Source organism: Salmo trutta, chromosome 15, assembly GCF_901001165.1.
Source record: "Salmo trutta chromosome 15, fSalTru1.1, whole genome shotgun sequence".
Classification (NCBI taxonomy): Eukaryota; Metazoa; Chordata; class Actinopteri; order Salmoniformes; family Salmonidae; genus Salmo; species Salmo trutta.
The window spans coordinates 38,350,324-38,374,556 of record NC_042971.1 but is presented as its reverse complement, the minus strand read 5'-3'; the positions used below and the strand labels follow the sequence as shown (position 1 = coordinate 38,374,556).

Genomic DNA, 24,233 nt, shown 5'->3' with positions numbered 1-24,233 from the left:
TTTCCCTGACACACAAAAGTAGGTCTACTCGTTACATTTTGAATGCTTAGCAGGATAGGAAAATGGTTCAATTCAGCACCTATCAAGAGAACAGCCCTGGTCATCACTACTGCCATTGATCTGGTGGTCTCACTAAACACACATGCTTCGTTTGTAAATGATGTCTGAGTTTTGGAGTGTGCCCCTGACTATCCGTAAATATAAAAAAAACATGTTGCTGTCTGTTTTTCTTAATATAATGAATTTGAAATTATTTATATTTTCACTTTTATACTTAAGTATGTTCAAAATGTAATACTTTTAGACTTTTGCAGAGTGGTATTTTATTAGGTGACTTTTACTTTAGGCATCTTTTTACTTTTAATCAAGTATGAAGATTGAGTGCCTTTTCCACCACTGCAGATTAAATAAATGATGATGACATTCACAGGGTGGTGAAAGCGATGATTTTATTCTGGTGACATGATAATCGATGTTTTGCTGCCGTTGAAGAAAAAGAAAAAATATCGCTCTTTTGGCCATAATATTCTCATGTGGGTTATACATGCGCTCTAGTCAAACGCAGCAATTGCTGTTAGCTAGAGCGCACGTTTGTGAGAAAACCATCAGTAGAGTTGGAAACCCATTTAACTTGTATTTTTTATTCGGTACATGGGCATTTAACAGCACACTGTATTTGTATGTGCACAACGTCATTACGCACATGTTCTATCAATTTGGTAGAAATACATCTCTGGTGGGAAAATGCGCAGTTTAGAATATTCGCATGAAAATTTGTCGCCAATTGGATGGAAACCTAGCTAGACAGATATTCACCCACCCCTTTTTGGCAGTCACATGAACAGTTTTTACTGTCCCGTGACCAGCACAGAACAAATAGCAAGTAACTAGATGAGTGTGCAAGTAGGTCAATGTTCATTGTAATAGGGAGAATACACATGTAGATTTGAATGAAAGCTGGTCAGATTGCGGCATTATTATTTCTACCTTTTATGAGCTATTGGAGAATTTATCTGTAGCCTATGCTAACTATAGCCAGTAGTTTTCTAATCTAGTTAGATCAACTAACAAAGCACAGTTGTGTATGCTTTTATATTACGTTGTGATAACTTGCAGAGATCATTCAGCTGTAAACTGAAATAACGGAGCAGTGGGCTACAGTAGGCAGCCAGATGCAGACAGTGAGTGTTTAACAACCGGAAGTGCGCGCGCTTATTCCCACTGACGGAGAATAGGTGAGTGGCTGTTTTCATCTGGCTATAGCTACAATAGCCATGATTACAAAGTAAACAAAAATGGTATCATTAGTCAAACACCAAGTGTAGGGAATTTGCTGGCTTGAATTGTTGAATGACCTCACCAAGAACCGTTCTGTGTCACAGCTCCACTTCCCATTTTTGGATACATGAAAGAAACGTCAACTCGATACTATCGCGCAACTCTTGTTAATTTGAAACAAATGCAATATGATGTATGTTGATGTTGCATGATGTGTCGTGTAGTCAAGTGTTTTAACTCGCGTGTCTTTGAAGTGTGCTATTTATTTTGAATGCCCGACTTTTTTTCCTGGTGGATCGTAGTCTGAAGATGTTGTTTTCCCAATGTAAAACCCTCCCCTCCCGTTATTTTTTGGTTTGCAGAACCTACTATTTTTCGTACATATAAAGCTATACTGTGTTTCCAGGAATCTGTCAAATTGTCAGTTTTGTTACCAACTTGTTTTTATAATCTAATTTATACAAAGACTGTCAACATTTTAACAGGGTTACAAAAAAGGACGTCTAGACCATCTAAATATACAATAGGCTTATCCCGAAGGCCATGTCTAATGAACACGCCCCCCTCCTCGCCCATGGGGTGTGTGGTCTGTCTGTAGACACAGCAGTATGTGGCATGGGGGGGTCCGAGGGCACTGGGGAGGCCAGCACTCCTAATGCTGTACCCCGAAAACTCAACACATTCTTCGGGGTGATAGTGCCCACCGTCCTCTCCATGTTCAGCATTGTCCTCTTCCTCAGAACTGGTGAGTGCAGCATCGATGTCAGACAACTACAAATATAGGCTGTGAATGTGGAATTATTCACCATGCAACATACAGTGATGCTTGTTGATGGTCAAGCTGCTGTTGGCTCCAAGCTATGCTAGATCTTTTTAAGAAGGTGTATGTGTGTAACTGTGTGAATGCATTAGTCTACTGTATTGTGTTCCTGTAACAATACTAATACTGTGTAATGATGTTTCCCCATAGGGTTTGTGGTTGGTCATGCGGGGCTCTTGCAGGGTCTTGTGATGCTGCTTGTAGCCTACACCATTATCTCCCTCACCATCTTGTCCATCTGTGCTATTTCCACCAATGGTGCTGTGCAGGGAGGCGGGGCCTATTGTATCCTTAACACTGGTTCTTTCTCACACCACAAAAAAACATACAGTGCCCTCAGAAAGTATTCATACCCCTTGACTTATTCCACATTTTGTTGTGTTACAGCCTGAATTCAAAATAAGTTCAATTGATTTGTTTCTCTCACCCATCAACACATAACACCCCACAATGACAAAGTGAAAACATGTTTTTATAAATGTTTGTAGATTTATTCAAAATGAATTACAGAAATATCAAATTTACATACAGTACCAGTCAAAAGTTTGGACACACCGACTCATTCCAGGGCTTTTCTTTATTTGTACTACTTTCTAGATTGTAGAATAATAGTAAAGACATCAAAACTATGAAATAACACATGGAAAAAAAAGTGTTAAGCAAATAAAATATATTTGAGATTCTTAATTGATGACAGCTTTGCACACTCTTAGTATTCTCTCAAACATTTTAATGAGGTAGTCACCTGAATGTGTTTCATTTAACATGTGTTTCTTGTTCATTTGTGGAATTTCTTTCCATCTTAATGTCTTTGAGCCAATCAGTTGTGTTGGGACAAGGTAGGGGGGTATACAGAAGATAGCCCTGTTTGGTAAAAGACCAAGTCCATATTATGGAAAGAACAGCTCAAATAAGCAAAGAGAAACGACAGTCCATCATTACTTTAAGACGGAGTTCAGTCAATCTGGAAAATTTCAAGTACTTTGAAAGTTTCTTCAAGTGCAGTCACAAAAAAACATCAAGTGCGTTGATGAAACTGGCTCTCATGAGGACCGCCACAGGAAAGGAAGACCCAGAGTTACCTCTGCTGCAGAGGATAAGTTCATTCGAGTTACCAGCCTTAGAAATTGCAGCCCAAATAAATTCTTCAGAGTTCAAGTAACAGACACATCTCAACATCAACTGTTCAGAGGAGACTGCGTGAATCAGGCCTTCATGGTCGAATTGCTGCAAAGAAACCACTACTAAAGGACACCATTAAGAAAGAAGAGACTTGCTTGGGCCAAGAAACATGAGCAAAGGGCATTAGACCGGTGGAAATCTGTCCTTTGGTCTGATGAGTCCAAATTTGAGATTTTTGGTTCCAACCGCCCTGTCTTTGTGAGACGCGAAGTAGGTGAACGGATTATCTCCGCATGTGTGGTTCCCACCGTGAAGCATGGAGGAGGAGGTGTGATGGTGTGGGGTGCTTTGCTGGTGACACTGTCTATGATTTATTTACAATTCAATTTAAGGCAAACGTAACCAGCATGGCTACCACAGCATTCTGCAGCGATACGCCATCTCATCTGGTTTGGTCTTATTGGGACTATCATTTGTTTTTCAACAGGACAATGACCAAACAAACCTCCAGGCTGTGTAAGGGCTATTTGATCAAGAAGGAGAGAGATGGAGGGCTGCATCTGATGACCTGGCCTCCACAATCACCTGACCTCAACCTAATTGAGGTGGTTTAGGATGAGTTGACCGCAGAGTGAAGGAAAAGCAGCCAACAAGTGCTCATATGTGGGTCCTCCTACAAGACTGTTGGAAAAGCATTCCAGGTGAACCTGGTTGAGAGGATGCCAAGAGTGTGCAAAGCTGTCATCAAGGCAAAGGGTGGATACTTTGAAGAATCTAAAATCTAAAATATTTTGATTTGTTGAACACTTTTTGGTTACTACATGATTCCATATGTGTTATTTCATAGTTTCGATATCTTCACTTTTATTCTACAATGTAGAAAATAGTAAAAATAAAGAAAAGCCCTTGAATGAGTAGGTGTGTCCAAACTTTTGACTGGTACTGTAAGTATTCACACCCCTGAGTTAATAATTAGTAGAAGCAGCGATTTCAGCTGTGAGTCTTTCTGGGTACGTCTCTGGATTGTGCAACATTTGCCCATTTATTCTTGTCAAAATTCTTCAAGCTCTGTCAAATTCATTGTCCATCATTGCTAAACAACCATTTTCAGGTCTTACCATAGATTTTCAAGCAGATTTAAGTCAAAACTGTAACTTGGTCACTCAGGAACATTCACTGTCTTCTTCGTAAGCAACTCCCTTGTAGATTTTGGCCTTGTGTTTTAGGTTATTGTCCTGCTGAAAGGTGAATTCATCTCCCATTGTCTGATGGAAAGCAGACTCAATCAGGTTTTCTGCTAGGATTTTGCATGTGCTTAGCTCCATTCTGTTCATTTTTTATCCTGAAAAACTCCCCAGTTCTTAACAATTACAAGCATACCCAAAACATGATGCAGCCACCACTATGCTTGAAAATATAGGGAGTGGTACTTGGTAATGTATTGGATTTGGCCCAAACATAACACTTTGTATTCAGTGCAAAAATGTAATTTCTTTGCCACATTTTGTTTGCAGTATTACTTTAGTGCCTTGTTGCAAACACAAACAGGATGTATGTTTTTGAATATTTTTGTGTACAGGCTTCCTTCTTTTCACTCTGTCAAGTAGGTTAGCATTGTTGCGTAACGACGTTGTTGTTGTTGTTGATCCATCCTCAGTTTTCTCCTGTCACAGCCATTCAACTCTGTAACTGTTTTAGTCACCATTGGACTTATGGTGAAATCCGTGAGCGGTTTCCTTCCTTTCTGGCAACTGAGTTAGGAAGGATGCCCATAAATCAAATTAAAATAACATTTTATTTTTCACGTACACGTGTTTAGCAGATGTTATTGCGGGTGTAGCGAAATGCTTGTGTTTCTAGCTCTAACAGTGCAGTAATATCTAACCGCAATATCTAACAATTTCACAATACACACACCTAAAGTAAAGGAATGGAATTAAGAATATATAAATATTTGGGCGAGCAATGTCAGAGCGGCATAGACTAAGATACTGTTGGATAGAATACAGTATATACATATGAGATGAGCAGTAGCGACCCGTCATTCAGGGCAGGTGGGGTTTTGAGGCCCACATTTTTAGCAAAAAAAAAAAAACTAAAATAAATGTTTGGGGTCTTGCATGTTCTTTTGGCATTAATACGTGTCACACATCAGTTTGCCAACAATGTAAAAAAATTAAAATACAAATATATCATTGAGTTAATAAACCTGCATACAAACATGGTCTATTTTTTTGTTTTCTGAGTAAGGCAGCTCCAACATGCAGGTGTTTCAGCCTAGCTCAGTGCTTTCTGTGGTGGTGGGGCAAGCCAGCAGAAAATACGGAGCGTTGAGCCGCAATCATTAGCCTGCTTTACACAGTGGAGTGGCTGTGTGGTCCCAAATCTAAGATTAAGAGTATATTTTCCTATTATAAACATTCAACATTGGCCATGCTGTCAATGAAGCATGATTTGTGCTGCTCTCAAAACAACTGTTAACTTGGAATTGCAAAGTTTGACTTTAGTGAGTTCAAGACAACTGGGAACTCGGGAAAAACGAGCTACGACTGGGAAAATATGTTTTGATCTTTCCTCCAACTCGGAAATGTAAATCGGAACTCAGGCCTCTTTCTAGAGCTACGACCTGACGTCATCATGGTTCAACTTTTCTTCTCATCATCGAATATTGTAAGAGCTTTCATTGTCTGCTTATATGGCCCCTTTATTTATCCTATGGTTCTGACTTGGTGTACAGGGAGAAGACTGTAAGAACAGTCCATGTTCTGAATTCTGTCGCTGTACATTTCAAAAGTGCGGAACATATAGTTATATTGACTTCGTCCGTCCTAGCTCGCTCATTGTGATGGCTGTTTAACAATCTGATGGCCTTGCGATAGAAGCTGTTTTTCAACTTTGATGCACCTGTACTGACCTCGCCTTCTGGATGGAAGTGGGGTGAACAGGCAGTGGCTCGGGTGGTTATTGTCCTTGATGATCTTTTTGCCTTTCTGTGACATCGGGTGTTGTAGGGGTCCTGGAGGGTGGGTAGTTTGCCCCTGGTGATGCGTTGTGCAGACCGCACCATCCTCTGGAGAGCCTTGAGGTTGTGCCATACCAGGCTGTGATACAGCCCGACAGGATGCTCTCAATTGTGCACCTGTAAAAGTTAGTGAGGGTTTTTGGTGACAAGCCACATTTCTTTCAGCCTTCTGAGGTTGAAGAGGCGCTGTTGCGCCTTCTTCACCACACTATCTGTGTGGGTGGACATTTCAGTTTGTCTGTGATATGAACACAGAGGAACTTAAATTTCCACCTTTTCCACTGCTGTCCTGTCATTGTGGATAGAGGGGTGTTCCCTTTGCTGTTTCCTGAAGTCCACGATCATCTCTTTTGTTTAGCTGACATTGAGTAAGAGGTTATTTTCCTGACACCACACTCCGAGGGCCCTCACCTCCTCCCTGTAGGCTGTCTCGTCGTTGTTGGTAATCAAGCCTACCACTGATGTATTGTCAGCAAACTTCATCATTGAGTTGGAGGCGTGCATGGCCACTCAGTCGTGGGTGAACAGGAAGTATAGGTGGGGGCTGAGAATGCACCCTTGTGGGGCCCCAGTGTTGAGGATCAGCGGAGTGGAGATGTTGTTTCCTACTTTCACCACCTGGGGCGGCCCGCCAGGAAGTCCAGGACCCAGTTGCACAGGGTGGTGTCGAGACCCAGGGTTTCAAGCTTAATAATGAGTTTGGAGGGTACTATGGTGTTGAATGCTTAGCTGTAGTCAATGAACAGCATTCTTACATAGGTATTCCTCTTGTCCAGATGTCTGATGGCCTTGAGCTAGAAGCTGTTTTTCAGTCTCTCGGTCCCAGCTTTGATGCACCTGTACTGACCTTTCCTTCTGGATTATAGCAGGGTGAACAGGCAGTGGCTCGGGTGGTTGTTGTCCTTGATGATCTTTTTGACCTTCCTGTGATATTGGGTGCTGTAGGTGTCCTGGAGGGCAAGTAGTTTTCCCTCGGTGATGCGTTGTGCAGACCGCACCACCCTCTGAAGAGCCCTGTGGTTGCGGGCGGTGCAGTTGCCGTACCAGGTGGTGATACAGCACGACAGGATGCTCTCAATTGTGCATCTGTAAAAGTTTGTGGGTTTTAGGTGCCAAGCTATCTCAAGGCCATCAGACTGTTAAACAGCCATCACTAACATTGAGTGGCTGCTGCCAACATACTGACTCAACTCCAGCCACTTTAATAATGGAAAAATTGATGTAATAAATGTATCACTAGCCACTTTATACAATGCCACTTCATATAATGTTTACATACCGTACGTTACTCATCTCATATGTATATACTTTACTCTATACCATCTACTGCATCTTGCCATCTTGATGTAATGTATCACTAGCCACTTTAAACAATGCCACTTTTATATGTTTACATATCCTACATTACTCATCTCATATGTATATACTGTACTCTATACCATCCACTGCATCTTGCCAATGCCGTTCTATACCATCACTCATTCATATATCTTTTTATGTACATATTCTTATTCATTCCTTTACACTTGTGTGTGTATAAGGTAATTGTTGTGAAATTGTTAGGTTAGATTACTCGTTGGATATTACTGCATTGTCGGAACTAGAAGCACAAGCATTTCGCTACACTCGCATTAACATCTGCTAACCATGTGTATGTGACAAATAAAATTTGATTTGATTTGAAGCTGTTGCGCCTTTTTCACCACACTGTCTGTGTGGGTGGACCATTTCAGTTTGTCAGTGATGTGTACGCCAAGGAATCTTTACAGCTTCTCCACTGCTGTCCCGTCAATGTAGATAGGGGGGGTGCGCCCTCTGCTGTTTCCTGAGGTTATTTTGGACTTTGTTGACGTTGGGTGATAGATTATTTTCCTGGCACCACACTTCCAGGGCCCTCACCTCCTACCTGTAGGCTGTCTCCTCATTGTTGGAAATCAAGCCTACTACTGTTGTCGTCTGCAAACTTGATTGAGTTGGAGGCGTGCATGGCCACACAGTCATGGGTGAACAGGGAGTACAGGAGGGGGCTGAGCACACATCCTTGTTTTTTCCTACCTTCACCACCTGGGGGCGGCCTGTCAGGAAGTCCAGGACCTAGTTGCACAGGCGGGGTTCAGACCCAGGGCCTCAAGCTTAATGATGAGCTTGGAGGGTACTATGGTGTTGAATGCTGAGCTATAGTCAATGAACTGCATTCTTACATAGGTATTCCTCTTGTCCAGATGGGACAGGGCAGTGTGCAGTGCGATGGTGATTGCATCGTCTGTGGATCTATTGGGGCGGTAAGCAAATTGAAATGGGTCTAGGGTAGCAGGTAAGGGGATATGATCCTTGACTAGTCTCTCAAATCACTTCATGATGGCAGAAGTGAGTGCTATGGGGCGATAGTCATTTAGTTCAGTTACCTTTGCTTTCTTGGGTACAGGAACAATGGTGGACATCTTGAAGCATGTGGGGACAGCAGACTGGGATAGGGAGAGATTGAATATGTTTGAAAACACTCCAGCCAGTTGGTCTGCGCATGCTCTGAGGACGCGGCTAGGGATGCCATCTGGGCCGGCAGCCTTGCGAGGGTTAACATGCTTAAATGACTTACTCACGTCAGCCACGGAGAAGGAGAGCCCACAGTCCTTGTTAGCGGGCCTCGTCAGTGGCACTGTTATCCTCAAAGCGGGTGAAGGTGTTAACTTGTCCGGAAGCAAGACTTCGGGTGTCCCTTTGTAGTCCGTGAATTTCTGTAGACCCTGCCACATATACGTTTCAGGTTTGAGCCATTGAATTGCGACTCGACTTTGTCTCTATACTGACATTTTGCCTGTTTGATTGCCTTACAGAGGGAATAACTACACTGTTTGTATTCGGCCATATTCCCAGTCACCTTGCCATGGTTAAATGTGATGGTTCGCGCTTTCAGTTTTGCGTGAATGCTGCAAACTCTCCACGGTTTCTGGTTGGGGTAAGTTTTATTAGTTACAGTGGGTACAACATCTCCTATACACTTCCTAATAAACTCATTCACCGTCAGTGTATTCGTCAATATTGTTCTTGGAGGCAACCTGGAACATATCCCAGTCTGCATGATGAAAACAATCTTGAAGCATGGATTCCGATTGGTCAGACCAGCGTTGAATAGTCCTTAGCATGGGTACTTCCTGTTTTGAGTTTCTGCCCATAGTAAGTGAGGAGCAAAATGGAGTTGTGATCAGATTTGCTGAAAGGAGGACCTTGTAGGCATCCCGGAAGTTGGAGTAGCAGTGGTCGAGTGTTTGAGCAGTGCAAGTACTACAGTCAATGTGTTGATAGAACTTCGGCAGGCTTTTTCTCAAATTTGCTTTGTTAAAATCCCCAGCTACAATAAACGCGGGCTCAGGATATGGTTTCCAGTTTGCATAAAGTACAGTGAAGTTCTTTGAGGGCCTTTGTGGTATCGGCTTGAGGGGGTTATACACGGCTATGACTATAACTGAAGAGAATTCTCTTGGGCGATAATGCTGTCGGCATTTGATTGTGAAGTATTCTAGGTCGGGTAAACAAAAGGACTTGAGTTTCTGTATGTTATCATAATCACACCATGAGTAGTTCATCTTGAAACATATACCCCCGCCCTTCTTCTTCCTGGAGAGATATTTATTCCTGTCTGCACGATGAACTGAGAACCCAACTGGCTGAACGGACTCAGACAGTATATCCCGAGAGAGTCATGTTTTCGTGAAAAAAGTATGTTACAATCCCTTATGTCTCTCTGGAAAGAAATCCTCTCCCTGAGTTCGTAAACTTTATTATCCAGAGACTGAACATTAGCGAGTAATATACTCGGAAGTGGTGGGTGGTGTGCGCGCCTCCTAAGTCAGACTAGAAGACCACTCCGAGTACCTATCCTCCTCCAGTGGTGTTTTGGATCGGCCTCTGGAATCAGTTCAATTGCCCTGGGGGCTACGGACAGAGTATCCGATTCGGGAATGTCGTATTCCTGTTCGTAATTCTGGTAATGCTGGTGAGTTACCGCTGCTCTGATATCCAATAGTTCTTCCCGGCTGTATGTAATAACACAAACATTTCCTGAGCTAATAATGTAAGAAATAACACAGAAAAATCAAAATACTGCAAAGTTTTCTAAGAGCTAGAAGCACGGCAGCCCTCTGTTGGTGCAATTTGTGTACCTTTGTAGGACCTTATCTATGTAGTAACTAGGTGTATTGATTCACCATCCAAAGTGTAATTTATAACTTCACCATTCTCAAAGGGATATTCAATGTCTGCTTTTAAAAAAAAAAAATCTACCAATAGGTGCCCTTCTTTGCAAGGCCTTGTAAAGCCTCCCTGGTCTTTGTGGTTGAATCTGTGTTTGGAATTCACTACTCGACTGAGGGACCTCTGTATGTGTGGGGTACAGAGATGAGGCAGTCCTAAAAAAATGATGTTAAACACTTATTGCACACAGTCCATGGAAATGATTTTGTTAAGCTAATTTTTACTCCTGAACTGCTATAACAAAGGGGTTGAATACTTATTGACTCAAGACATTTCAGCTTTTCAGGTTTTATTAATTTGTAAACATTTCTAAAAACATAATTTCACTTTGACATTATGGGGTATTATGTGTAGCCAATGACAAAAAAATCTCAATTTAATACATTTTAAATTCAGGCTGTAACACAACAATGTCGAAAAAGTCAAGGGGTGTGAATACTTTCTGAAGGTATTGTATTTTGCAAATGTGTATTTGTCTGAAGTATGAGTGCAGTTTAAAAGTTCTTACTAGTCAAACTTGATGCCACATTATTTTATAGACAATTCTAGCCCTTATATCCCTTACGGGAAATTTTCAACCTCATATTCATCATGTCCAGAACCACCCTAACATCATCATAGTGCCAGCGGGTTTTTATGTTTTGTAGTCAAAAAGATAGAAGATAAGTGTTTTGGATTACATCATCTGAATACACGGATGACAACATCTGGTGTGCGTCATGTGATTTAACCGGCTGAGCAGAGTGACTTTGCTAACCTTTATTAATGAAGCACACCAGATCAGTAATATTTAACCCCTTGACCTAATGTCTGCCAGTCATGATCAGTCGATCGTTGGGCCCAGAGTTTGGAGGAAGCATTGGCCTCATGTTCTTCCTTGCCAAGGTGTGCGCGTGTGGAGTGTATGTGCTTGGTCTGGTTGAGGCCATACTTGACATATTTGGTCAGGATCCAGGTTAGTCTTGACATTCTATAATTACTAGTTTAAGGTCTAATACTTAAAATTCCAAGCATGCATGCCATGTTTTTGTACTTCTGCTGAAAACAAATTCTATATAATATTTATTAGAATGTTGGTGCCACATGCATTCAAATGAGTCATTCCACCCAGTGTTTTATCTTGTCCTCTTTGTCCACCTCTCACTCTAGTGTCCGCCTCTGCATTGCGGGTGCTTCCCCAGGGCTACTGGTACACAGTTCTGTACTCTTCCATAGTTCTCCTGCTGGTTCTGTTGGTGTGCCTAGTGGGCGCCCACATCTTCGCCCGCACCTCCTTTCTCATCCTGCTGGTGGTGACCATCTCCTTGCTGTCCATCTACATCAGCCCCATGGCGCTGACCACGCCCCTAAACTTCCTCATCTCCCACCAGGGCCCTGGCAACCAGACCCTCACCTACAACGCCAGCTACACAGGCTTCAACGGCACAACACTGAGGGACAACCTGGGCTGTGAGTACTGTCTGGCTGGGGTCATATTTCAGATGCATTATAGGTATCGTAAGCCTTGATGGGGAGGTGAAACTGTACATGTATAGAGTTGTTAGTTTTATGGTTTGAATGAGAGCCGTTATAGCAACAGTGTTCTTCCTCTTTTTCCTCTTCAGCGAGCTACACTGTGGACTATAGCACCGGTAAAGTAATGTCATTCGCCTCCGTGTTCGCTGTCATGTTCACCAGCTGTACCGGAATCATGGCCGGAGCCAACATGTCAGGTATTCTCCACATGCATCATACTGAGTATACTCCCCCCCCCCCCTTTTTGCCCTCAGAACAGCCTCAATTCGTCAGGGCATAGACTCTACAAGGTGTTGAAAGCGTTCCACAGGGATGCTGGCCTATGTTGACTCCAATGCTTCCCACAGTTGTGTCAAGTTGGCTATTGTCCTTTGGGTGGTGGACCATTCTTGATATAGACGGGAAATTGTTGAGGGTGAAACCCAGCAGTGTTGCAGTTCTTGACACAAACGGGTGTGCTTGGCACCTACTACCATACCCTGTTCAAAGGCGCTTAAATCTTTTGTCTTTCCCATTCACCCTCTGATTGGCACACATACACAACCTTGAAAGTCAATCTTTAAGCTGTCCCCTTCCCTTCATCTACAGTCATGGCCAAATGTTTTGAGAATGACACAAATATTAATTTTCACAAAGTCTGCTGCTTCAGTTTGTATGATGGCAATTTGCATATACTTCAGAATGTTATGAAGAGTGATCAGATGAATTGCAATTAATTGCAAAGTCCCTCTTTGCCATGCACATGAACTGAATCCCCAAAAAACATTTACACTGCATTTCAGCCCTGCCACAAAAGGACCAGCTGACATCATGTCAGTGATTCTCTCATTAACACAGGTGTGAGTGTTGACGAGGACAAGGCTAGAGATCACTCTGTCATGCTGATTGAGTTCGAATAACAGACTGGAAGCTTCAAAAGGAGGGTGGTGATTGGAATCATTGTTCTTCCTCTGTCAGCCATGGTTACCTGCAAGGAAACACGTGCCGTCATCATTGCTTTGCACAAAAAGGGCTTCACAGGCAACGATTTTGCTGCCAGTAAGATTGCATCTAAATCAACCATTTATCAGATCATCAAGAACTTCAAGGAGAGCGGTTGAGTTGTTGTGAAGATGGCTTCAGGGCGCCCAAGAAAGTCCAGCAAGCGCCAGGACCGTCTCCTTTAGTTGATTCAGATGCGAGATCGGGGCACCACCAGTACAGAGCTTGCTCAGGAATGGCAGCAGGCAGGTGTGAGTGCATCTGCACGCACAGTGAGGGAAAGACTTTTGGAGGATGGCCTGGTGTCAAGAAGGGCAACAAAGAAGCCACTTCTCTCCAGGAAAAACATCAGGGACAGACTGATATTCTGCAAAAGGTACAGGGATTGGACTGCTGAGGACTGGGATAAAGTCATTTTCTCTGATGAATCCCCTTTCCGATTGTTTGGGGCATCCGGAGAAAAGCTTGTCCCGAGAAGACAAGGGGAGTGCTACCATCAGTCCTGTGTCATGCCAACAGTAAAGCATCCTGAGACCATTCATGTGTGGGGTTGCTTCTCAGCCAAGGGAGTGGGCTCACTCACAATTTTGCCTAAGAACACAGCCATGAATAAAGAATGGTACCAACACATCCTCCGAGGGCAACTTCTCCCAACCATCCAGGAACAGTTTGGTGACGAACAATGCCTTTTCCAGCATGATGGAGCACCTTGCCATAAGGCAAAAGTGATAACTAAGTGGCTCGGGGAACAAAACATCGATATTTTGGGTCCATGGCCAGGAAACTCCCCAGACCTTAATCCCATTGAGAACTTGTGGTCAATCCTCAAGAGGTGGATGGACAAACAAAAACCTACAAATTCTGACGAACCCCAAGCATTGATTATGCAAGAATGGGCTGCCATCAGCCAGGATGTGGCCCAGAAGTTAATTGACAGCATGCCAGGGCAGATTGCAGAGGTCTTGAAAAAGAAGGGTCAACACTGCAAATATTGACTCTGCATCAACTTCATGTAATTATCAATAAAAGCCTTTGACACTTATGAAATGCTTGTAATTATACTTCAGTATTCCATAGTAACATCTGACAAAAATATCTAAAGACACTGAAGCAGCAAACTTTGTGAAAATTAATATTTGTGTCATTCTCAAAACTTTTGGCCACGACTGTACACTGATTTTAAGTGGATTTAACAAGTGACCTCAATAATGGATCATAGCTTTCACCTGGATTAACCTGGTCAGTCTGTCATGGAAAGAGCAGTTCTTAAAGTTGTGTATACTCAGTGTAGCTGTTACTTTACCTGTGCCATATGCATTCTGACTAAAGGTAATGGAATATTTTAGTTCCATTAGTTAACATGTTATTAAGCTTGACATACAGACTCAAACTTGATATGTTCAACTATCTTTCCCTTAATCTGTTCTCTGTAGGAGAGCTGAAGAACCCCAGTGCTGCCATTCCCAAAGGCACCATTACTGCAGTTCTCTACACCTGCATAGTCTATGTCCTGCTCTTCATCCTGGCCAGCTCCACATGTGAAAGGTCTGAATGGATGAGGCTGGGAGTGGTGGGAACTCTGTCATCTATCTAATTTGCTCATAATTAACTGCCCGAATGTTCATCATACTGTAGCAACTATATACTTTAAAACAGTCAACGAATTAATGTATTTTGTTTAGGACCCTGTTGGTTCAGGATTACGGGTTCTTCCAGCGTATAAACATCTGGCCGCCATTTGTAACCATTGGGATCTACTGTTCCGCGCTATCAGCAGCCATGTGCTCTCTGATTGGGGCGTCCCGGATCCTCCATGCCCTTGCACTGGACCAGCTGTTTGGTAAGGATGTTGTTGAACAAGTTTTGCAAAGAGTAACAGAGTAAAGGACATGTTTTGGGCTAACACAGAATAAGGAGCATAATGTTGATGTAATGTTGATGTTACCCATAGGTTTTCCATTGGCTCCTGCTGCTATCACTTCCAGCTCTGGTAACCCATGGGTGGCAGTGCTGTACACCTGGGGGTTGGCACAGGTGAGGAGAGGACATGGGTGTATCATATTGAGCTGTGCAGTGCTACTTTTGGCATTTTAAACAGGCTCTGAGACAGTGTCTTTGGTGTGACTGTGTTGCAGTGTGTGGTGTTTGCAGGCCAACTTAATGCCATAGCTGGCCTTGTGACAGTGTTCTACCTGCTGGCCTATGCTGCTGTCGACTTGGCCTGTCTGGCTCTGGAATGGGCATCGGCCCCCAACTTCAGGTAATCAGATCCTAGTATCATGCTGTACAATCCGATAAAAAAAAGAAGACAATGACCTTGCGCTGATGCTCCTCTTTTTGTGTTTCGATGTCGTTGTCCTTAGTGAAGTAGCGTTTATCTGGAATACTTTTGACCATCATTGTCCAGTCTAGTTTTTACCTGTCTTTCACCTTTCCCCGGTTTCCCTTGCCATTCTATCTCCCCAGGCCCACCTTCCAGGTGTTCTCCTGGCACACATGTCTGCTGGGCATTCTGAGCTGTCTGGTGATGATGTTTGTCATTAATCCTGTCTACTCTTCAGCCAGCATCATCCTCCTCTTGCTGCTGTTGCTCTTCCTGCACTACAGATCACCCACCAGCAGCTGGGGATACATCAGCCAGGCTCTCATCTTCCATCAGGTACCCACACATGGAGACGCACGCACACACATCACGCGCATATACTTGTACCAAAGCAAACATGCGCTCATGGGCCAGTTCCTGGGTCATGTTCAGCAGGGAGGAAACATTTTGAAACGGTGAAGAACTATCTGAAGGTGTTCAGTATAGAAAACAGATTTAGGTTTTCTGATGCAAAATATTTTGCTACGGTGTTCCCCACTAAACAGGACCCTGGGGTGTGTAACCGCTGTCATTCTTGGTGCTTTGAGTCTACTTTCCCCCATTCCCCCTCTCCTGTAGGTGCGTAAGTATCTGCTGATGCTGGATGTGAGGAAGGACCATGTGAAGTTCTGGAGGCCCCAGGTGTTGTTGATGGTGGCCAACCCTCGCTCCTCCTGCCAGCTCATCAACTTTGTCAATCAGCTGAAGAAGGGCGGCCTGTTTGTGCTGGGACACGTGAAGCTGGGAGATCTGGGTAACATTATAGGGACAGTGACTCGGGTTTTGGTGCCAGTGGTATCATATGATAATGACTCTTATAATTTCTATAGAGGAAGTCTAGCTTGATTCTTAGCCGTTTACAGTTTGGCAACATGCATTTTAAAAGACAGTTTATCATCCAACCATATCCCTAAGTATTTATATGCAGAGACCTGATTCATTCGAAAACCATCTAAGCTCGTAAATGCAAGTGTATTTTCAACCAACTTTTTTAACCTATTATAAATCATAAAATGTGTTTTGGTTGCATTTAAAACACGTTTCAGCTGTATAAAAGACCCTTGTAATATCTTAAAATCTGTCTCGAATAGTGACATCAATAAGGGATCATGGATTTACCTGGTCAGTCTATATCATGGAAAGAGGTGTTCTTAATGTTTTGTATACTCAGTGTAGGAATATGAATTATTTGTTTTATTCAGTCATTTTTGCTCATCTTTATAAAGTGTGTCAATCATTTCAGACCTCGTAGAAAATTTAAGGGAAACTAGTTTGGCTCTGCTCTTGTTTGGGAATCCAGGCAATCCAACCGCTCTTCTGTTTCAGACACCCTGCCCTCAGACCCTGTCCAGCAGCAGTATAACTTCTGGCTGAGTCTGGTGGATAAGCTGGGGGTGAAGGCCTTTGTGGACCTGACTCTGTCCCCCTCTGTGAGGCAGGGCACACAGCATCTGCTGCGTATCACCGGCCTGGGTGAGTCACTCAACCTCCTATTTACCATTCTGGATCATTGTTTGTTGTTTTCCTCCTATTTACACACAACTGTGTCGTAAAGAGAATTGACATACTGTATTAATAATAGTACTACTTTGGAAAATGGAACATAAAACTGTTTAACCCGTCAAGCAATGTACTCTTTAATCCATTTGATTATCCTCCTCCACTCTTTACCTCTTCAAGGCGGCATGAAGCCCAACACTCTGGTCTTGGGGTTCTACGACAGTTGCACCCCTGAGGACTACTTCCTCCAAGACCCTGCCTTCTATGAGTCAGAAGAGGCCGGAGGGGATGATTTTGGGGTAGATCTGCCCTCTCTGCAAGCCCACTTCCCTCCAGTCCGCCATGTGGAGAGCCCACGCTGGCTCACGCCAGAGGAGTATGTGGGAATCATCTCGGATGCCATCAAGATGAGTAAGAACGTGTGTCTGGGCCGCTACTTCTTCCAGCTGCAGGGAGAGAGCATGGGGACCAAGATGGACGGGGCTGAGAGGATCATCGACGTGTGGCCCCTCAACCTGCTGCGTCCGGGCAGCACCTCAGCAGCCTCTGTCGACGTGTGCAGCCTTTTCCTGCTGCAGATGGCGTGTGTCCTCAACATGGCCAGCAGATGGCGCCATGCCAGAATGAGAATATTTCTGTGTGTGGAGGCAGAGTCAAGCGACCAGGGCTGGGTGGTTAAAGAGGAGACCTTCCGGGAGCTGTTGAGGAAGCTGAGGATCAGGGCCTCCATCAAGATAGTGCCTTGGGACTCTGTGGTGCAGCTGTACGGACAGAAACAGACACAGGACGCAGAGCTGGGGGAGCTGGGCCTGATGAGGCCGGCCCCAGCCCTCTCAGAGGACTTCTTGTCTGCAGTCAACTGCCTGCTGATGGAGCACAGTGCTCAGGCTGCTGTCCGCTTCCTGTATTTACCACGCCCCCCTACTCACTCTAGCCAATCACAACAATACCTTAGTCAGTTGGAAGCTGTGACTCAAGGTTTAGGCCCAACCCTCTTGATTCATGGTCTCACCCCAGTCACGTGCACTGAGCTTTGAGTGTGTCACTGTGTGTTTATGGGATCAATATGTCATGTAGCTAAATTCATCCTGAGCATAATAGAATGGGCAGTCTGTTGAATGCTTAAAATATGAGGTACATGATGTATGTGTTAGTTAGACAATAAACACACAGGCACGCTACACAACAGGACCTATTAGTATAGCTCTGTTCTGGAGGCACATAGTTTCACATCTTGTAATGTAACTCATTTACACAACTACTAATTTCAGAAATGAACACATTTGGCACCTAGTCAGTCACAGTAAAAAAAATCCTTCTTTAAGCTGTCTCCTCCCTTTCATCTATACTGATTAAATGGATTTAACAAGTGACCTCAATAAGGGATCATAGCTTTTACCTGGATTCACCTTGTCAGTCTGTCATGGTTTGTACACTGTGTATATTTATTTGTTCATACTGTAATTTAATGGAGTAGAAGAAGAGTTGAGTTCCATCTCTGGATTCTGAAATGGAGAAAAGGCTGCATATGTTTACTAGCTATGGAAACCAGTATTTTGTGTTATTTTATTTGATGTTGAACACATTCTCTTTCTATTGACCCCTTTTCCCAGCATATTCCTCTTCAGATTGTGACCCAGTTTGGGAGAGCTCACGACTGTCTGGACCACATGATCTCTTAGGATTTTAGGTCATTCACCAATTGGTCATGCTTGAAATGCTGCTTTTCCGGACTATTATCTGGTCCACGATGGAACATGAATTCAAAGTTCCTGACCCCCTAATGCTTGACAATATTGTGTAATGTTACACAATCACAAAGGCACTAACAGGCAGATGAAATATCAATTGCTAATTTATTTTGTCAAATATTTTATGTATCAACTTTATGCTAAGGTGCATCCCATGAATTTATTACTTGGGAAAAGTATTTGAATGCTTCTGCTGTGCTTTTCTTATGTACAGACGTAGGAAACAGAATGTTACGGAGTTACTGAGTTTTGTATTCATGGAAGCTATTTTTAAATACTAATTGAAGCATGTATTAGGCGCTGTGTGAAAGCTTCAACATTTAACAAGACTTGTGGGACTTTTGTGCTTTAAGCAGAAATAGGACTATAAAGAGAACTGAAGTTACTATATGTTTCTGACTAATCAGAATCCATGTACTGTTCTCTCGTTGTGTGACACAGACTGTTCTCCAGCGTCAGTGGATTTCTGATTGAGTGCCAGATAGGCCACAAGCTAGTTCTGCAGGACATACTTTATTCAAGAATAAGAATAGACAATGTATAACATACTGAGTAACATATGTGGAGAGGAAACAGTAACAAATGACAGTAATTTGTGAATGGGTTTGTAAAATGCAATAAAATAAACAATAGTCATTTGTCTTTTTTATAAAAAAAATTCAAGATCACAAAAATTACTTGTGACGGTTGATATCAGAAGTGGTACTATATTAAAAGACCAAATCAACCACAGAACATGCACATTTTCAACAGTCCAGTTATGTTGTAGTCTATATCCCTATATTACTCCAGTATATAGCTAGAATATGTAGTATAGAAGTTTATTTAAGCTGTTTGAGAGTTGCATCTGTATACAGGCAGAATACAGGCTTTGGATGTGATTACCCACAGATCATTCTCTGCTTCACTCAGGCTATATAGGTCAGGACAAGACATGATAGATTTGGGGTCAGCTTGTTTAGGCTACATCACAATATCATCAACTTTAGTCTTCCTATTACCAATATATTTCAATGGCAGTCAATAATGCAAATACAGAACATGAAGTCAAACATATCTCATCTCAATTTCCAATGTGACCTATAGCACCACATACAGTGCATTCGGAGAGTAGTTAGACCCCTTTCTCCACATTTTGTTACTTTAAAGCCTTATTCTAAAATGGATAAAGAAAGTGCCTCAACCTACACACAATACCCCATAAAAGCGAAAACAGATGTGTTAATTTATGAAAATAAAACAAATACCTTATTTACATACGTATTCAGACGCTTTGCTATGAGACTCGAAATTGAGCTCAGGTGCATCCTGTTTCCATTGATCATCCTTGGGATGTTTTTACACCTGTGGTAAAGTCAATTGATTGGACATGATATGGAAAGACACAGTGGGTCACTCCAGAAACACCAGTGGCTGTCTCACTTGCACTCTTCAGGTAGGAACTCTTATCAACTCATATAGCCCAATCAAACTACTGTATACTGTTTGTTACCTAAGCCAAAATGGAGCCAGCAGAATGTACAGTATATACTTTTATACTATTTTGTGCGATTGTAAATATCTTTGCCATCCCACAGCACATTGTTCTGTCCATATTCTTCCCTGATTGGCTGTGCCTATCTTCCTACTGTGTGAAGCAGAGAGACGCTTCTGCCAGAAAAGCGGACTAATGAGTGCAAAGGAGGTTGCTACTGAATTGCATACAGTGCAATCAGAAAGTATTCAGACCCCTTGACTTTTTCTACATTTTGTTACGTTACAGCCTTATAAAATTGTTTTTTTTTAAAATCTATACACAATACCCCATAATGACAAAGCAAAAACAGGTTTAGAAATTGAGATGTTTTATTTTTTTAAAATAGAATTTACATAAGTATTCAGACCCTTTACTCAGTACTTTGTTCAAACACCGTCGGCAGCAATTTCAGCCTCAAGTCTTCTTGAGAATAATGCTACAAGCTTGGCACACCTGTATTTGGGGAGTTTCTCCTATTCTTCTCTGCAGATCCTCTCAAGCTCTGTCAAGTTGGATGGGGAGTGTCGCTGCACAGTTATTTTTGCTCCGTTCATCTTTTCCTCAATCTTGACTAGTCTCCCAGTCCCTGCCTCTGAAAAACATCCCCACAGCATGATGCTGCCACCACCATGCTTCACGGTAGGGACAGTGTCAGGTTTCCTCCAGACGTGATGCTTGGCATTCAGGCAAAAAGTTCAATCTTAGTTTCATCAGACCAGAGAATCTTGTTTCTCATGGTCTGAGAGTCCTTCAGGTGCCTTATGGTAAACTCCAAGCAGGCTGTCATGTGCCTTTTACTGAGGAGTGGCTTCCGTCTGGCCACTACCATTTTACCTGGATTCACCTTGTCAGTCTGTCATGGTTTGTACACTGTGTATATTTATTTGTTCATACTGTAAGTTAATGGAGTAGAAGAAGAGTTGAGTTCCATCTCTGGATTCTGAAATGGAGAAAAGGCTGCATATGTTTACTAGCTATGGAAACCAGTATTTTGTGTTCTTTTATTTGATGTTGAACACATTCTCTTTCTATTGACCCCTTTTCCCAGCATATTCCTCTTCAGATTGTGACCCAGTTTGGGAGAGCTCACGACTGTCTGGACCACATGATCTCTTAGGATTTTAGGTCATTCACCAATTGGTTATGCTTGAAATGCTGCTTTTCCGGACTAATATCTGGTCCACGATGGAACATGAATTCAAAGTTCCTGACCCCCTAATGCTTGACAATATTATGTAATGTTACACAATCACAAAGGCACTAACAGGCAGATGAAATATCAATTGCTAATTTATTTTGTCAAATATTTTATGTATCAACTTTATGCTAAGGTGCATCCCATGAATTTATTACTTGGGAAAAGTATTTGAATGCTTCTGCTGGGCTTTTCTCATGTACAGACGTAGGAAACAGAATGTTACGGAGTTACTGCAAGGAGTTTTGTATTCATGGAAGCTATTTTTAAATACTAATTGAAGCATGTATTAGGCGCTGTGTGAAAGCTTCAACATTTAACAACACTTGTGGGACTTTTGTGCTTTAAGCAGAAATAGGACTATAAAGAGAACTGAAGTTACTATATGTTTCTGACTAATCAGAATCCATGTACTGTTCTCTCGTTGTGTGACACAGACTGTTCTCCAGCGTCAGTGGATTTCTGATTGAGTGCCAGATAGGCCACAAGCTAGTTCTGCAGGACATACTTTATTCAAGAATAAGAATAGACAATGTATAACATACTGAGTAACATATGTGGAGAGGAAACAGTAACAAATGACAGTAATTTGTGAATGGGTTTGTAAAATGCAATAAAATAAACAATAGTCATTTGTCTTTTTTATAAAAAAAATTCAAGATCACAAAAATTACTTGTGACGGTTGATATCAGAAGTGGTACTATATTAAAAGACCAAATCAACCACAGAACATGCACATTTTCAACAGTCCAGTTATGTTGTAGTCTATATCCCTATATTACTCCAGTATATAGCTAGAATATGTAGTATAGAAGTTTATTTAAGCTGTTTGAGAGTTGCATCTGTATACAGGCAGAATACAGGCTTTGGATGTGATTACCCACAGATCATTCTCTGCTTCACTCAGGCTATATAGGTCAGGACAAGACATGATAGATTTGGGGTCAGCTTGTTTAGGCTACATCACAATATCATCAACTTTAGTCTTCCTATTACCAATATATTTCAATGGCAGTCAATAATGCAAATACAGAACATGAAGTCAAACATATCTCATCTCAATTTCCAATGTGACCTATAGCACCACATACAGTGCATTCGGAGAGTAGTTAGACCCCTTTCTCCACATTTTGTTACTTTAAAGCCTTATTCTAAAATGGATAAAGAAAGTGCCTCAACCTACACACAATACCCCATAAAAGCGAAAACAGATGTGTTAATTTATGAAAATAAAACAAATACCTTATTTACATACGTATTCAGACGCTTTGCTATGAGACTCGAAATTGAGCTCAGGTGCATCCTGTTTCCATTGATCATCCTTGGGATGTTTTTACACCTGTGGTAAAGTCAATTGATTGGACATGATATGGAAAGACACAGTGGGTCACTCCAGAAACACCAGTGGCTGTCTCACTTGCACTCTTCAGGTAGGAACTCTTATCAACTCATATAGCCCAATCAAACTACTGTATACTGTTTGTTACCTAAGCCAAAATGGAGCCAGCAGAATGTACAGTATATACTTTTATACTATTTTGTGCGATTGTAAATATCTTTGCCATCCCACAGCACATTGTTCTGTCCATATTCTTCCCTGATTGGCTGTGCCTATCTTCCTACTGTGTGAAGCAGAGAGACGCTTCTGCCAGAAAAGCGGACTAATGAGTGCAAAGGAGGTTGCTACTGAATTGCATACAGTGCAATCAGAAAGTATTCAGACCCCTTGACTTTTTCTACATTTTGTTACGTTACAGCCTTATAAAATTGTTTTTTTTTAAAATCTATACACAATACCCCATAATGACAAAGCAAAAACAGGTTTAGAAATTGAGATGTTTTATTTTTTTTAAATAGAATTTACATAAGTATTCAGACCCTTTACTCAGTACTTTGTTCAAACACCGTCGGCAGCAATTTCAGCCTCAAGTCTTCTTGAGAATAATGCTACAAGCTTGGCACACCTGTATTTGGGGAGTTTCTCCTATTCTTCTCTGCAGATCCTCTCAAGCTCTGTCAAGTTGGATGGGGAGTGTCGCTGCACAGTTATTTTTGCTCCGTTCATCTTTTCCTCAATCTTGACTAGTCTCCCAGTCCCTGCCTCTGAAAAACATCCCCACAGCATGATGCTGCCACCACCATGCTTCACGGTAGGGACAGTGTCAGGTTTCCTCCAGACGTGATGCTTGGCATTCAGGCAAAAAGTTCAATCTTAGTTTCATCAGACCAGAGAATCTTGTTTCTCATGGTCTGAGAGTCCTTCAGGTGCCTTATGGTAAACTCCAAGCAGGCTGTCATGTGCCTTTTACTGAGGAGTGGCTTCCGTCTGGCCACTACCATGAAGGCCTGATTGGTGGAGTGCTGCAGAGATGGTTGTCCTTCTGGATGGTTCTCCCATCTCCACAGAGGAACTCTGGAGCTTTGTTAGAGTGACTATCGACCAAGCCTGACCAAGCCCCTTTTCCCCCGATTGCTCAGTTTTCCGGGCGGCCAGCTCTAGGAAGAGTCTTGGTGGTTCCAAACTTTTTCCATTTAAGAATGATGGAGGCCACTGTGTTCTTGGGAACCTTGGATGCTACAGAAATGTTTGTGTACCCTTCCCCAGATCTATGCCTCGACACAATCCTGTCTCGGCGCTCTATGGACAATACCTTCGACCTCATGGCTTGGTTTTTGCTCTGACATGTACTGTCAACTGTGGGAGCTTATATAGACAGGTGTGTGCCTTTCCAAATCATGTCCAATCAATTGCATTTACCACAGGTGGACTCCAATCAAGTTGTAGAAACATCTCAAGGATGATCAATGGAAACAGGATGCACCTGAGCTCAATTTTGTGTCTCATAGCAAAGGGTGTGAATACTTATGGAAATAAGGTATTCATGTTTTTTATTTTGAATACATTTTTTTTTTTAATCA

General features: G+C 42.3%; 1 protein-coding gene across 4 annotated transcripts in view; it reads left to right on the top strand.

The window, feature by feature from the left end:
* Positions 1 to 19,238, top strand: part of LOC115148962 (solute carrier family 12 member 9) — a 29,868-nt gene extending 10,630 nt beyond the window's left edge. Inside the window, exons 1-14 of one of the 4 annotated variants that reach the window (XM_029691318.1) lie at positions 73 to 1,235; positions 1,764 to 2,023; positions 2,249 to 2,383; positions 11,311 to 11,448; positions 11,643 to 11,942; positions 12,098 to 12,205; positions 14,423 to 14,534; positions 14,672 to 14,829; positions 14,941 to 15,023; positions 15,125 to 15,249; positions 15,456 to 15,648; positions 15,931 to 16,105; positions 16,678 to 16,824; positions 17,032 to 19,238. In XM_029691318.1, the coding sequence (XP_029547178.1) occupies positions 1,822 to 2,023; positions 2,249 to 2,383; positions 11,311 to 11,448; positions 11,643 to 11,942; positions 12,098 to 12,205; positions 14,423 to 14,534; positions 14,672 to 14,829; positions 14,941 to 15,023; positions 15,125 to 15,249; positions 15,456 to 15,648; positions 15,931 to 16,105; positions 16,678 to 16,824; positions 17,032 to 17,888 (2,733 nt within the window). In that variant the 5' untranslated portion in view covers positions 73 to 1,235; positions 1,764 to 1,821 and the 3' untranslated portion in view covers positions 17,889 to 19,238. Of the gene's footprint in view, positions 1 to 72; positions 1,236 to 1,763; positions 2,024 to 2,248; positions 2,384 to 11,310; positions 11,449 to 11,642; positions 11,943 to 12,097; positions 12,206 to 14,422; positions 14,535 to 14,671; positions 14,830 to 14,940; positions 15,024 to 15,124; positions 15,250 to 15,455; positions 15,649 to 15,930; positions 16,106 to 16,677; positions 16,825 to 17,031 lie in introns of those variants that run through there. The other 3 variants (XM_029691319.1, XM_029691317.1, XM_029691316.1) reach the window with 3 other exon arrangements.
* Positions 19,239 to 24,233: the final 4,995 nt, after the last annotated feature.